General features: G+C 29.8%; 2 protein-coding genes across 2 annotated transcripts; both read right to left on the bottom strand.

Moving 5' to 3' along the window:
* Positions 1 to 355: 355 nt before the first annotated feature.
* On the bottom strand, positions 356 to 1,019 carry Phum_PHUM359870 (Homeobox protein DLX-2, putative; the record flags this gene model as incomplete). The annotated part of the gene is made up of 3 exons (XM_002427971.1): positions 356 to 412; positions 490 to 665; positions 980 to 1,019. The coding sequence occupies 3 exons, from the start codon at positions 1,017 to 1,019 to the stop codon at positions 356 to 358; spliced, it is 273 nt and encodes a 90-aa protein (XP_002428016.1).
* A 6,824-nt stretch (positions 1,020 to 7,843) lies between these two features.
* Positions 7,844 to 10,393, bottom strand: Phum_PHUM359860 (uncharacterized protein; the record flags this gene model as incomplete). The annotated part of the gene is made up of 3 exons (XM_002427970.1): positions 7,844 to 8,239; positions 9,265 to 9,572; positions 10,345 to 10,393. 3 exons carry the CDS (start codon positions 10,391 to 10,393, stop codon positions 7,844 to 7,846), a joined length of 753 nt encoding a protein of 250 aa, XP_002428015.1.
* Between the last annotated feature and the right edge of the window lie 2,734 nt (positions 10,394 to 13,127).

The raw sequence follows: 13,127 nt of genomic DNA, 5'->3' as shown, positions 1-13,127 counted from the left end.
CACACACACACAACAAATCCTATGCTAAGGAAGTAATCCCGCGGGGGGGGGGGGCGGAGGGCGATGAGCAAAAAAAAAAACGTGTCGAGACACGTGTCCAAACTTCTCCATCATTACAGTTACAAACGAAGATACGATTTAGAAATTTATGTAAGGCTTTATAATCTTAAACCTTTTACACCCTTGGGGATGAGAGAAAGAGAGAGAGGGAGTCTATCGTGTCACTAAATCTTGTCTCCACTTAATTTTGCATGTAATTGAAAAATGAAAAAAAAAAAATCCCGTATCGACAACTGTATATTAATGCGTGCAATCGGATAAAAATCTCATTTCGCCATACTCCCACTCCTCGTTTTTACGTCGAAAGGGAAATCTTCTGCCACGAACAAACGAACGCGAGTTTGGTAATTTTCTTTTTAGGTAAAAATACGATTTTCCCACGACGGGGAAATTTCAATAATAATAATAATAATAAAATTAGTGACTTACCTTAACTTGTGATTCTGTCATTCCGAGTGCGTAAGCTAATTTCGCTCGTTCGGGACCGGCCAAATATTTTGTTTGTTCGAACGTTTTTTCTAATGCGAATATTTGTTGACCGCTGAACGTTGGTCTCGTGTGTTTTTTTTTACCATCTTTATCAATTAATGATAAACTAGGATTCACTAAAACAAAAACAAAAACAATTTTACTTTTTTTACTCACTTCGTACACGATTTGGCAACGTCGTACGTCAAACTCCCCCGTAAAAAAATCAAAACGTTCGGTTTAAATTTTTTTTTTTTTAAAAACAATTTGACACGTTCTCGTGAAATCCTTCGATAATTATATTATAATTCCTGTTTATTACTTCCTTTGAAAACCTTCCTTTGACAAAAATACCCGAAATAATTCTCCAAACGAATATATTGTAAAAAGAAAAAAAAAAATCACGTCGTCTGGTAAAAAAAAAAAATCTATTAAATAAATGCTTCATCACGTAGTTGTGCGTTCGTTCCGCCCATTGTTCTTCCTTCCATGTCTTTCCCGTTTCTCCTCCCCCCCACCTCCCGATCCTTCATTTTCGAAAAAGAAAATTTTCTTGTTTTTTTTCTCATCGAAAAGGACGACATAACTCTATAAAATTTTCGTAAAGAATTCATGTGTATAAAACCCCCTTGCCACCCCCGAAAAAAAAAAAAAATTAAAAATGGCCGACGAAAGTTTCGATTGAATGAGAGAGATACGTTATGAAAATTTTGAAACCTACCCTTTCGAGTATGACGTCATAAACTTTTTTTTTCAAAAATAAAAATGGCGGAATTTTTTAATTGCGAAATAATAATAATAATTAAAAAATTTTTCGTAAATATGTACAACAACATAAATCAATAGAAAATTGATTTGAATCGTTAAGCTTTCAATAGGAATGAAACAAATTGAAATTATCTCTATCTCTCTCTCTCACACGCACGTATCATTTCACCCCTATTTTTTCTCTTTCTATCCCTTATTATTTTCTACCGTCATGACCGTATATATATATATAAATACTTTTCCCTCTTTTTCCTTTTCCTATTCCCCGTTTCAGGATTCCATATCGTTTTATATATTATCAATAACGAGATTGATAAAAGGTTGATAAGCTCAGGTAAATTGTGGTATGGTGTCCAATAATAATAATAATAATAATAATAATATTCGTTAACTAACAATTTGATATTAATTTTCACAAATTCAAAATATTATTATTGAAATATTGGAATGTAATTTTCGATATAATCTCTCCCTCACCCCTCCTTTCCTCCCTCCCTCTCTGTTTATTAATTACGAATGACAAAATCCCGACGGAAATGACGACGATGATGATGATGATGATAATGGATAGATAAATAGAAAACAAACGCCAGGTGAAATTATCAATCCGTTTTGTAAAACAAATCATATTTTAGAACTAACAAACAAGAAGTGCTGCCAACTTTATATTTAAAAAAAAAAATCCCTATCGGATCGTCTACTCCTACTCCTTTCCCCCATTTCCCTTTTTCCGACACGCGTTTTTTTTGGCGGTTGATGGTGGTAGACCTGAAACGCCCTCATCAAACGTTTTTCTATTGCGTTCGTGATGAAACAAAAACAAAAACAAAATGGCGGATGAGAGATTTAATCATTTCTATCACCTTATCAGTTTAATATTAAATTTAATTTAATAATAAAACACTTAATAAATTTTTATCATCATTATCATTATCATTTTTAATAATAATTCTTATTAAAATTATTATCGTATAACGATAAAAAAATTTTTTTTTTTTACGTCGTTTAAGTTGGTAGTATTGATAATATTAACAATATATTGTGTCATTTTAAAAATGAAAATATATACACAACAGATGGTCACCCATATTGACTTGCAGATCAAACACTCTCTTATTAGTTATTGCCTTTTTCTTTCCATACATATTTTTTCTCTTTTTTTCCAATGTATTTACTTCCCCCTCTCTCTATCTCTCTTCCTCTTTCAATCTATTTCGATACTTATTAATTTATTTGAAAAAGGGGGAGGGGAGAAAGAAATTTCTTTTTTTTTTACTTTCGTTATTATTATTATTATTACAAAACTTTTTTTTTTTATTATTATTTATACTTCAAATTTTCCTAATGATAATGATGATAATAAAAAATAAATTGTATTAAGTGTTTGAAATTTATTATCTATCTCTCTCTCTCTTTCTCTTTTCGTTTCTCTTTCTTTCTCTTTCTCTCGGGGCCCCGCCCTTCTCAACTTTTTCCTCTCGACACGAATCCCGCATTTATTATTGAATTGTTTAAACGAACAAACAATTGAAAGCGGAGCATTAATAACAAAATCAAATTTTCCGTGATTTATATTCATTTATTAAAAGCAGACGACGAAGACGAAGACGACGACGACGGAGCAGAATAATAATAATAATAATAATAATAATAATAATAATAATAATAATAATAATAATAATAATAATAATAATAATAATGAAAAAATCAATCGTATTTACAATCGTAAAATAATTATAATAAAAAAATTATTTTTTTTTCAAGAGCCTCGCGTTTTCGACATAACGCACTAGTCATTGTTGCCAACCGAAAAAAAGAAAAAAATTCAGTTAAAAATCATTTTCTTTTCTCTCTCTCTCTCTCTCTTTCTCTCATTCGATACGACCGTTTTTCCTTTTCTTTTTTGTTTTTTCGACCTCCACTCTTACGACTTTACAGTAGTAGCAAAATTATTATTATCATTATCATTATTTTTAAATTGATTATAATAATAATGATGATGATGATGATGATGATGATGATGATGAGGAATAAATAACTCTCTTTTTCTAACACATATCATAATGTGATAAATAATAATAAATGACTCGACGCAAAGTTAAAATTAATAATAATAATAATAATAATAATAATAATAATAATAATAAAACGATTAATGATAATGATAATAATAATGATAATTCGACATTATGAATTTTTAACGAATGATTTTTTTTTTTTTTGCACAGTTTAACGATTTATTTAAAATAAAAAAAGAAAAAGAAAAAAGTGTGTGTGGTTGATTACCTCTCGCATGCACTCACCTGTCAGGTACGATACCTATTTCGTATGATTCATGAATAAATCCCACTTAAATAATAATAATAATAATAATTTTAATTTAATTAACGGCAACGGCGATGATGATGATGATGATGATAATTAATTTCGAAAAGCACACAACGGACACAACAAAAATTTTTCTTTACGTTTGTAAACAAAATGTATTCGGAAAATGAATTTAAAAAAAAAAATTTTCGCGCGCGTTTTTACGTCACATCCGGTATATGACGAACGTTAATAATAATTTCGAAATAAATATGTATATATAAAACCGAGTTAATTCCACGACTTTAAAAAATTTAATCGTGGTTTTAATTAACGTTTTTAACGAACGTAAAATAATAACAACAATAATAATAATATTAATAATAATGATAATAATAATAATAAATAAACTGAAAAAATTTTAAAAAAAGTTATACGAGAGAAGGAAGAACAACAACAGCAGCAACAGAAGCAACAACAACAGGAAAAACCGAGAGAAAAAAAAATTTAATTACTGTATCATCATCATCATCATCATCGTTTTTTTTTTTTAAATATAAAATAAAATTTCATTTCGATTCGCCAAGACATAAAATAAAAATAAAAATTCATCCGCCATTTTTACACGATATAATTATTTTTTATTACCAAATTTAACTCTTCAGATTCACGATTGCCAACTTAAACATCATTTAATATTAACCAATATTACCAATTATTTTTTCATTATAATATTACCATTTACACTAATAATACCTTTTACTTTTTTTTTTGAATCGTTACCGGCGGCGATAATAATAATGATTATGATAATAATAATAATAATCGTTATACGAAATTTTTTCTTTTTTATAAACATTCAAGTTTAATGAGATATAAACATTTTTTGTTGTTGTAATTATTATTATTTAAATTAAATTCTGTTTTGACGTAACCATTGAATTTAAAATCGAAATCGAATTAATTAATTCCCCCCCCCCTCCTCCCCAAACGCGTCAAATAAAAACGGCGGCAAAAATGATAGAGAAAAAATTTCGAAAAACCGGAAACTATCAAATCAATCAAAAAAAAAATCCATAGAATAATTAAAATTCGTTATCTCACACCCCCAGCCCTCCTCCCCGAAATAATTGATAACGGTAAATGATAAAATAAGAATGCTTTTGATTATTTCGTGGGTGGAGGAAGAGGGGTCGACAAAAGACTACAAATAATAATAATAATAATAATAATAATAATAAAATTCAAAAACTTTTTCTCTCGTTCTTACAACCACGTTTTTCGCCGACCGCCGCCATTGCCGTCACAAGAGGAGGAAAAGAAAAAAAAAAATTCTTTGCCGTTTACAACCGTCTACGATATTATTACACAACAACAACAACAACAACAACAACAACAATAATAATAATAATATTTTATTAAACATAATGCCAACACAAAAGAATTTTCTCTCTCTCTCTCTCTCTCACCTTTTCATTCCTTCAGTTATAAGAAAAGAAAACACTGACTGACAAGTTTCCTACTCTTATTTACTCAGCATTTTTATTGTTTCTCTCTCTATCTCTCTCATGCATTCGACAAGTTGAAGGTTTTTCAACAAACGAATCCAAAAAATTTTTTTTTAACAATAATAATAATAATAATAATAATAATAATGATGATGAACATAAAAATAAGTAAATCATTTTTAACCCACCACCACGAATACCACCTATTCGAAAAAAAAAAATAAATAAATAAATAAAAGTAAATGATGATGATGATGATGATGATGATTCGAATCGACGTTGGGTACCTTTGCCTACCACCTTAATTACGTATATTATTATTATTATTATTATTATGAGAGATGAATGATTTTAAGGTTGGTAACAAATCTTTGTTATCGAATTACAATATCAATTAGCTTCCTTGTTTCTTTTCTACTCGTACAAACAACAAAGTCTTTAATGGAGTATAATTAATTTTAATTTTCATTTTTATTGTTTAAAAATATAAATAATAAAAAATTAAATTTATCATTATCGCGGGGGGCGGGTTGGGGGGAAGAGGAGGGAGACCTTCAAAAGCTAAAAAAATGAGAAGAAGAAAATGTATTTACACGTTTTCCTTTCGGATAAATTTTTACTCGAGCGAAAAGAAAAAAAAAGGAAAGAGAAAGAGTGTTAGTGCCACGTTTTCAATGTCAACATGTAATAATTCCCTTGCCGTTAAGGTTCATTTGAGATTTATTTGACCAAGTAATTTGCGACACGTGACACGTCGGAATAAAATGACTTTTCTTATTTTTTTTTTTTTTTTTTTTTTGTGAAAACAAAACAAACGCGTCGACAACCATGTTATTATATTCGAGAAAAACTTTGTTTGTTTTTACATTTTGGAAAAAAATAAAATTGACTATTTACACGTGCGTGATCTATTTACACGAAATCAAAATTAATTCGTTTCCGTTATGATGACAATTTCGATTTTTCCCGTTTTTTTCCCGTTTTTCCACGGTTCGGAAAAAAAAAAATTTTTTTGTAGCGGTTTACAACCTCCTCCCCGTCATAACCACCACCACCATCACCATCACCATCACGATATAAATAACTTTTTTGCGGACAAATTGTGGATATAATGTCAGACCGACCAACCGCCCTTTTCCCTCACGCCATCTTGAAAAAAAAAAAAAAAAACCTCGAAAATTCCCCGCTCTCGTGTTTTTGCTAATAAAATTCTTTTAAAATAATTTTTTTTTTACCCGTTTTTCCCATTTTTTTTATGTAGTTTTTATTAGATCGTGGCAATAGAAAACCTTTTTCGTTGTTTTTTTTTTTTAAACTTTTTTTTTCTCGCGGTGGTATTTATATATATATATATAGAATTATGCTTTGCTTTTTTGCAAACTTTTTTCTTTTTTTTAACTAGCCTGATTTATTGCCCTCTCTGGATAATCTTTACATTATCTGCACGTACTGGAGCAAAAAAAAACCGACTGGAATATTTAAAAAACAAAAAGTAATGAAAAAAAAAAAAAGAAAAAAAATGTGCAAATGAAGTCCAGTCATTATTATTATTATTATTATCATCAACATTTCCCCCCTCCCCCACTAACACCTTTATTTTTTTATTTAACCTAATGCCACGATTTTTTACAATCGCAAGGTCTCATTAATATAATTTTAAATGAAAAATAAATATTTAAAACGAAAATCCGACCGCCATTTTTTTTTTTTTTTTTCATTCCGAAATTGATTCTTTCGCTCTATTCGATTATTAATCATCATTATTATTATTATTAAATAAATATCCCCCCGTAAAAAAAAAAAAAAAAATTTTTTTTTTTTGTCTCTTTTAATAATAAACCCCTACGCGATGGTTTGTAAAAAATAATAATAATAATAATAAGTAAATAATGAAAAGAAAATAAAATAAACAGCTTTTATGTTTGAGCCCCTCCCTTTACGACAATAAATTATTCTTCTGCTTATCCAACACCTGAACCTATTTTCAGTTCTTAAACGCGCCAGATCGTCAATCCTTATAAATAATCCTTTCTCATTCGTATCATTATCGATTAATTTATTGATTTTTATCATCATCATCATCATCATCAACTCTATCGACCGCCATTGAATCATTTTAATACCACACGCACGCGCACACGCCACACGAAGGGGGTGTAGTTGATAACATTATACGTTATCACGAAACGTTTAGAATTTTCTCGTCTGCTAATTTAAAAAAAAAAAAAAAAATATGATAACAATAAATTCGAAAAAAAAAAAAAAAAGGCGGATTTCGATGGAGAAATGTAAGATGCCAGATGACGCAGCCTCCGAGCATCATTTCGGATTTGTTATCATCAGCCCCCTTTTGAAAACCCTCACCACTCATCACGAGGACCGAGGGGTAGAAAGAAAAAAAAAACTCGGTTGGGGTCAATACAAAATTTTAAGCAATATTTTCTTGGGCGGCAGCTTGTTAAATTACAATATCTCTCTCTCTCTCTTTCTCTCTCTCCTCACACAATACGATTCGAATGAAAATTAGAGAGAGAGAGAGAGAGAGAGAAAGAAAAGGGGGCGTAAAAAAATATTCCAGAAAACCGATATATTAAACTTTAGTAACGGTTATTTAAGTATCTGCTAATTAGTCGACCAACATTTTTTTTCCAATATTGTCAACTTTTTTAAACTTTTCTTTTCCTATCTCTCTATCTCTCTCTCTCTCTCTCTTTTGACGATTTTCCGATTTTTCACGAAATAGATAAATTTAAAATAAAAAACTCACTATTTGAAATCCGTTCCCTCCAGGCAATGGGATTTGAGACTAGGGCTGGCAATCCTGGCCAGTATATGCTTCCTCTCGACGTTAGTTCGGCCGTTAGGTGATGGTGTTTGTTAGCGGCTGCGGCCGCCGCAGAATGATGATGAAAATAACTAGCGGCTGCCATTCCGGCAGCTGCTGCTGCCATATTGAAAGCTCTGGGTAATGACGATGCCGTGACTGGAGCCGGTCTCGACAATATGTTGTCTATTCCGTGAGGATTGTGTGAGCCTCCGCCGCCGCTCGAACCGGCGGAACTCGTTGGACTAGCTTTCCCACTTCCGGGACTACCTACGTGATTATTTGACGAACCGTAACTAGGACTCTGAAATGAAATGATTTAAAATAATAATAATAATAATAATAATAATAATTTTAGTCCGTCGTGTCACCTCCGCTGCTCCATGGAAAGCAAATAGTTAAAACGAAATGAAATTAAAACATTCCAATCATTCAGTGATTGAATCCTCTTATAAAAAATTACGTGAGAATGGGAAATATCAATTAAATAACAAAATATTTCCCCGAACGTTTTTTCTTTTTTTTTTTAAAATTAATATGGCGTCAGCAATTTAAAAAAAAAATTATTATTATTATTACAACAGAACTATTATTATTATTATTATTATTACTACACTTGCGGACCGCAAAAATTCTTTTTTTATTTTTTTTTGCCATCTCCCATCAAATCGATCGTTTGCTTTGAATGAATGTGATTTTCGAGGGGGCCGCCGGTTTTTTGTCGTGTCAATAACCGATGAAGCACAACTCCTCAATCAATTTATTAAACGAACAATCGATTTTTGGTACCCGTTCGCACGATTCATTTTTTTTTTCTTTTAAACTCCCGAACGTTTTGCCGACGGATCGTGTCAATAAAACAAAAAAAAAAAATCATTTACGATTTGCGTACACGACGCAAACGATAAATTTATTTTATTGACGGTGTCCTTTTACCGGCGGCAAAATTCTTTACACCCAATATTATCATTATTATTATCATCATTATTATTTACTTGAAAGTTTTTAATTCGAATAAGTTTTCGGCGTTAAATTAAGGGGCGTGAATGAAAAAGCGAAAGTGAAAAGTTTTAGGTTGTTGTTGTTGTTGTTGTTGTTTTGGAGTTGACCGCAGCAAAAATCGTAAAAACGGTTATTTTATTATTATTATTATTATTATTATCATCCGCGTGATAAAATGAAAAATAAATAATTTCGCCGATGGGAAGAAAAAAAAAAGTGAAATTTTAAACGAGCGACGGGAAAATTTTAAATTTTCCGGGCGGATTTTCACGGGCGAGCGGCGGCGGTGAATTTATTATTATTATCATTATCATCAATGTAACCAACCTGTGAATGTAATAACGCTTGACTTTTCATTTCTGTCATTGAATGTAGGGCCGCTAATGGCGGACTACCGAGTACTAAACCGGAAGAAGTGTTCCTTGCGGCGGATTCCATGTTGAGATTCAAAAACGACAACATGCTCGGTGAGGGCAATGTCGGATTTGGATTTGTCGTAAAATCCAACATGTTCTGATGAGGTGATGCCGCTCTCGGACTTGTCGATGATAAGGACGATGTTGAATCGTCCGTGGCCACGTCGGGCGACAGCGTTCGACCCGGGGAACCAGCCGTACCGCCAGGGGACGCCAGTCCTCTTACCGGAAACAGTTCCACGCCGTGAATTGCCAGCGTGCCGTTCGATATTTATTCCTTTTTAATAAAAATAAAATAATAATTCATAGACACAACACTTACACTTTAATTGTTTAATCACGTCAAGTTTCTCTCTCTCTCTCTCTCTCTTTTTTCCGCGACCGATTTATGTATATGCTATGCAACTTCGACGACGATTACAAATCCAAAAAAATAAATAAATAAATAAATCACCACCGATGGTTCATTTTTTTTTACCTTTTATTATATTCAAAAAAAAAAAAAAAATCACTTTTAACAACACACACGCGTTCGAATCTCGCACAAATTCCGTTTATTATTATTATTATTATTATTATTACCACTATCGTAACGATAACTATTATTATTTTCGTCCGTTCCGTTCGAAATTTCTCGACGAATTAATTGTTTAAAATCGGTGTCAAACCTTAGTACGCGTTAAGGTGGCCGCAGGTATCCAACAACAATGAAAAAAAAAAAAAAATAGAAAAAAAAGTAAAATAAAATAATAATAATAATAATAACACAATGCTCTTCTTCTTCTTGTTTTCTCTCTCTCTCTCTCTCTCTCACAATTCCCCCCATGTGCATCTCATTCCGAAACGAGGATTGATGACGTTTTGATTATATTTTTAAATAATATCCGATTTCTCATTGGCCGAATAAAATTTTTCCCCTTCGTTAAAACGTTTTCTCATTGGTTCCCTACCGGAAAACGTTTCGACGTTCCTCCCACCTCTACTAAATTACCGTTTCTTACTATTCTCCCGATTGTGAAACGTTTCCATAATCTAAACATGAGCGAAATTACAATAACATTTTCCTTTTTTATCGAAAGAAAAAAAAATGAAAATAAAAAAAAAATTATAAGAAAATGTATCCGTTCGAAAGTTAAACGAAGACGACTACGTTCATTGTTTATTTAAAATTTAACATTCCCTTTTTCGACTTGATTTTTTTTTTCCTTTTTATATTTTATTCTCCTTCCACGTTTTTTTTTTTTTTGTTTCTTCCCTTTTCATATCCTTATATATATTTTTCTTTCTCTTTCTCTTCATCTTCTTCCACTTCTTTTTGTTTTCTTTTTTGATGTTTTTTAAACTGGGTTCATTCTCTAACGCTTGCGTTTTTTTTTTTTATTTTTTTTTTTTCCTCTTATTCGAGTTGATTTTCCGTAAGCTCAACGATTATATCGCATGTAAAATAATAAGATTGTTATGGGGGGACTCATTCGACAACAATAAAAATCTTTTGTGAACTTGTTTTACAAGGCAATTTTCTACGTAACAAAACGCCTTTCAAATAAAACATAAAATTTATTTTAACAGTGAATTTATGATTTAATTCATTTTCCTTTCCTTTTTTTCCTTTTTTTTCCTTTTTCCTTTCTTTCCTTTTCCATTTTTTTTCCTTGTTAACCTTTTTTCCAGAATTTTTTTTTAAAATCAAACGACTCGTTTAATACGAATTGTAATAAACAAACAATCGATAAAAATTTTTAAATATGGCGGAATATTATTTAATATATAAACAATTAAACTTATTCTTTATTATTATTATTATTTAATATTAATTTACTCTCACAACCCTTTTTACGTTACGATAATAATAATAATAATAATAATAATAATAATAATAATAATAATAATAATAATAATAATAATTTGAAACGTTTAAAATAATTTTTTCCACATAATGTTTTTATATATAAAAAAATTATATATATATAAGAGAAACCCTAACCCTTTTAAAATTAATAATAATAATAATAATAACGTTTTGCATAATTCAAAAAAAGGGTTGGTAACAAAGTGGTAGTCTCGGATTATTATTATTATTAAGGGTTGTTTTTATTTTATTATAAAAAGTTCATTTATAAAATAAAAAAATTTTTTTTTTTTTTAAACTATCGTAAGTATAACATTTAAATAATAAACCGTAGGGGTTGTAAATGATGATAATGATGATACGTAAGGGTAAAAATTATTTTTAAAAAAAATTTTTTTATATTTAATTTAAAATAAATAAATATTTGAAAGGGGGAAAGGGGAGAGTGAGGGAAGAAAAAGCTTTTCCATATTATCATCATCGAAACTAAAAAATCGTTGTTTTTTTTTATTTTTCCGGGAGGGAAAGGGGGGAAAGAAAATTCTCGAAAAAATAAAAAGAGAAAGAGAGAGAGAGAGAGAGAGATGGAAAAGTAAAAAATGTTTTTGACCGAAATCAAGGAGGGGAAGTTATATACGACCGAACGAAGAAGAAAAAAAAAAAAGTTATAAAAACCACACGTATTTGTATATTATATGAATTCATGTAAACATCGTTTCCATCATTTTTCATTAGTTTTAATTCAATATGACGTGACACCAGACTCCTTTTTTTTTTTTTGTTTTAAATTAAACGCAAAAAAAACCGGGAGGGAGGGTGAGTGGGGGAGGGTAGATTTAATATAATTAATGATTGTCTAATTGATACAATTACGAATTGTCGTCATTCATCTTGAAACTACGTCACAAAATATTTTTAAAACATGTTTTAACATAAAAACGTGTCACCAGATTTTTTTTAAATTTTTTGTTTTGCGAATCATTTCGTATCGAATTCCCATCGTTAATAATAATAATAATAATAACTCATAATCCTTAGCCGGGGGGGAGGGGGAAGGGACAATTAAAAAAAAATCAAGCGAATGGATATGAAATCTTTCGAATGATTCATTACGTTATTCCAGAATTTATTCCTAATCGAACGGAAATTCTGGAATGAATTTTGGAAAATTCATACGAAAATATAAAAACTCAATCGAAAGTCATCATAACTTAATAGTAATAATAATAATAAATAAATAAAACTCACCCAATAAAAAATTTAACGTTTCCTCATTCGAATTTTAAATTCGTACATTTTTTTTAATATCATTATATAATTCTTCTGCCACGTTTTTTCACATTAGCGAACATACACCAAATTCAATTCTGGAAATAAAAAAAAATCAAAGATTAAATTTATATATTTATTGATTTATTGATTAAAAGTTTTTCAAAAGAAAATTTTTTTTTATAGTTTTTAGAAAACCAATTATCGGTTTTACGATTTGTCAACATAACACAAAACTATCGTCATGTTTTTGCGGTTAAATGTTTACATAATGCCCCCTCCTCCTCATCCGCCCCCCATCCACAACGACAATGTTTATAATTTAATTATTTTTACTATCATTTGATTTTCATATAAAAAAAAAATAATAATGATGATGATGATGGAGAAATGAGCCTAAATTTTTTATTTCTTTTTTTCTCTCCCGAAACGGGGGGAGGGCAAGGAGCAAGGGGGAAGGGGAAAAATGCGAGAAGAGGTTTTAGACAAAAATAAATTATTTAAAGCTTTTAACAAAAACGTTTTTAACAGAATTAAATAAAAAAAAAATCATTTTTTTATGTAGTAATAATAATAATAATAATAATAATAATAATAATAATAATAATAATAATAATAATACTAATAATAATAATAATAATAATAATAATAATAAA

Source organism: Pediculus humanus, genomic scaffold (genome assembly GCF_000006295.1).
Source record: "Pediculus humanus corporis 1103172107775 genomic scaffold, whole genome shotgun sequence".
In the NCBI taxonomy this organism is placed as follows: domain Eukaryota; kingdom Metazoa; phylum Arthropoda; class Insecta; order Psocodea; family Pediculidae; genus Pediculus; species Pediculus humanus.
Note: the sequence above shows the minus strand (reverse complement) of the source record. Positions and strands in the feature narration are given on the sequence as shown.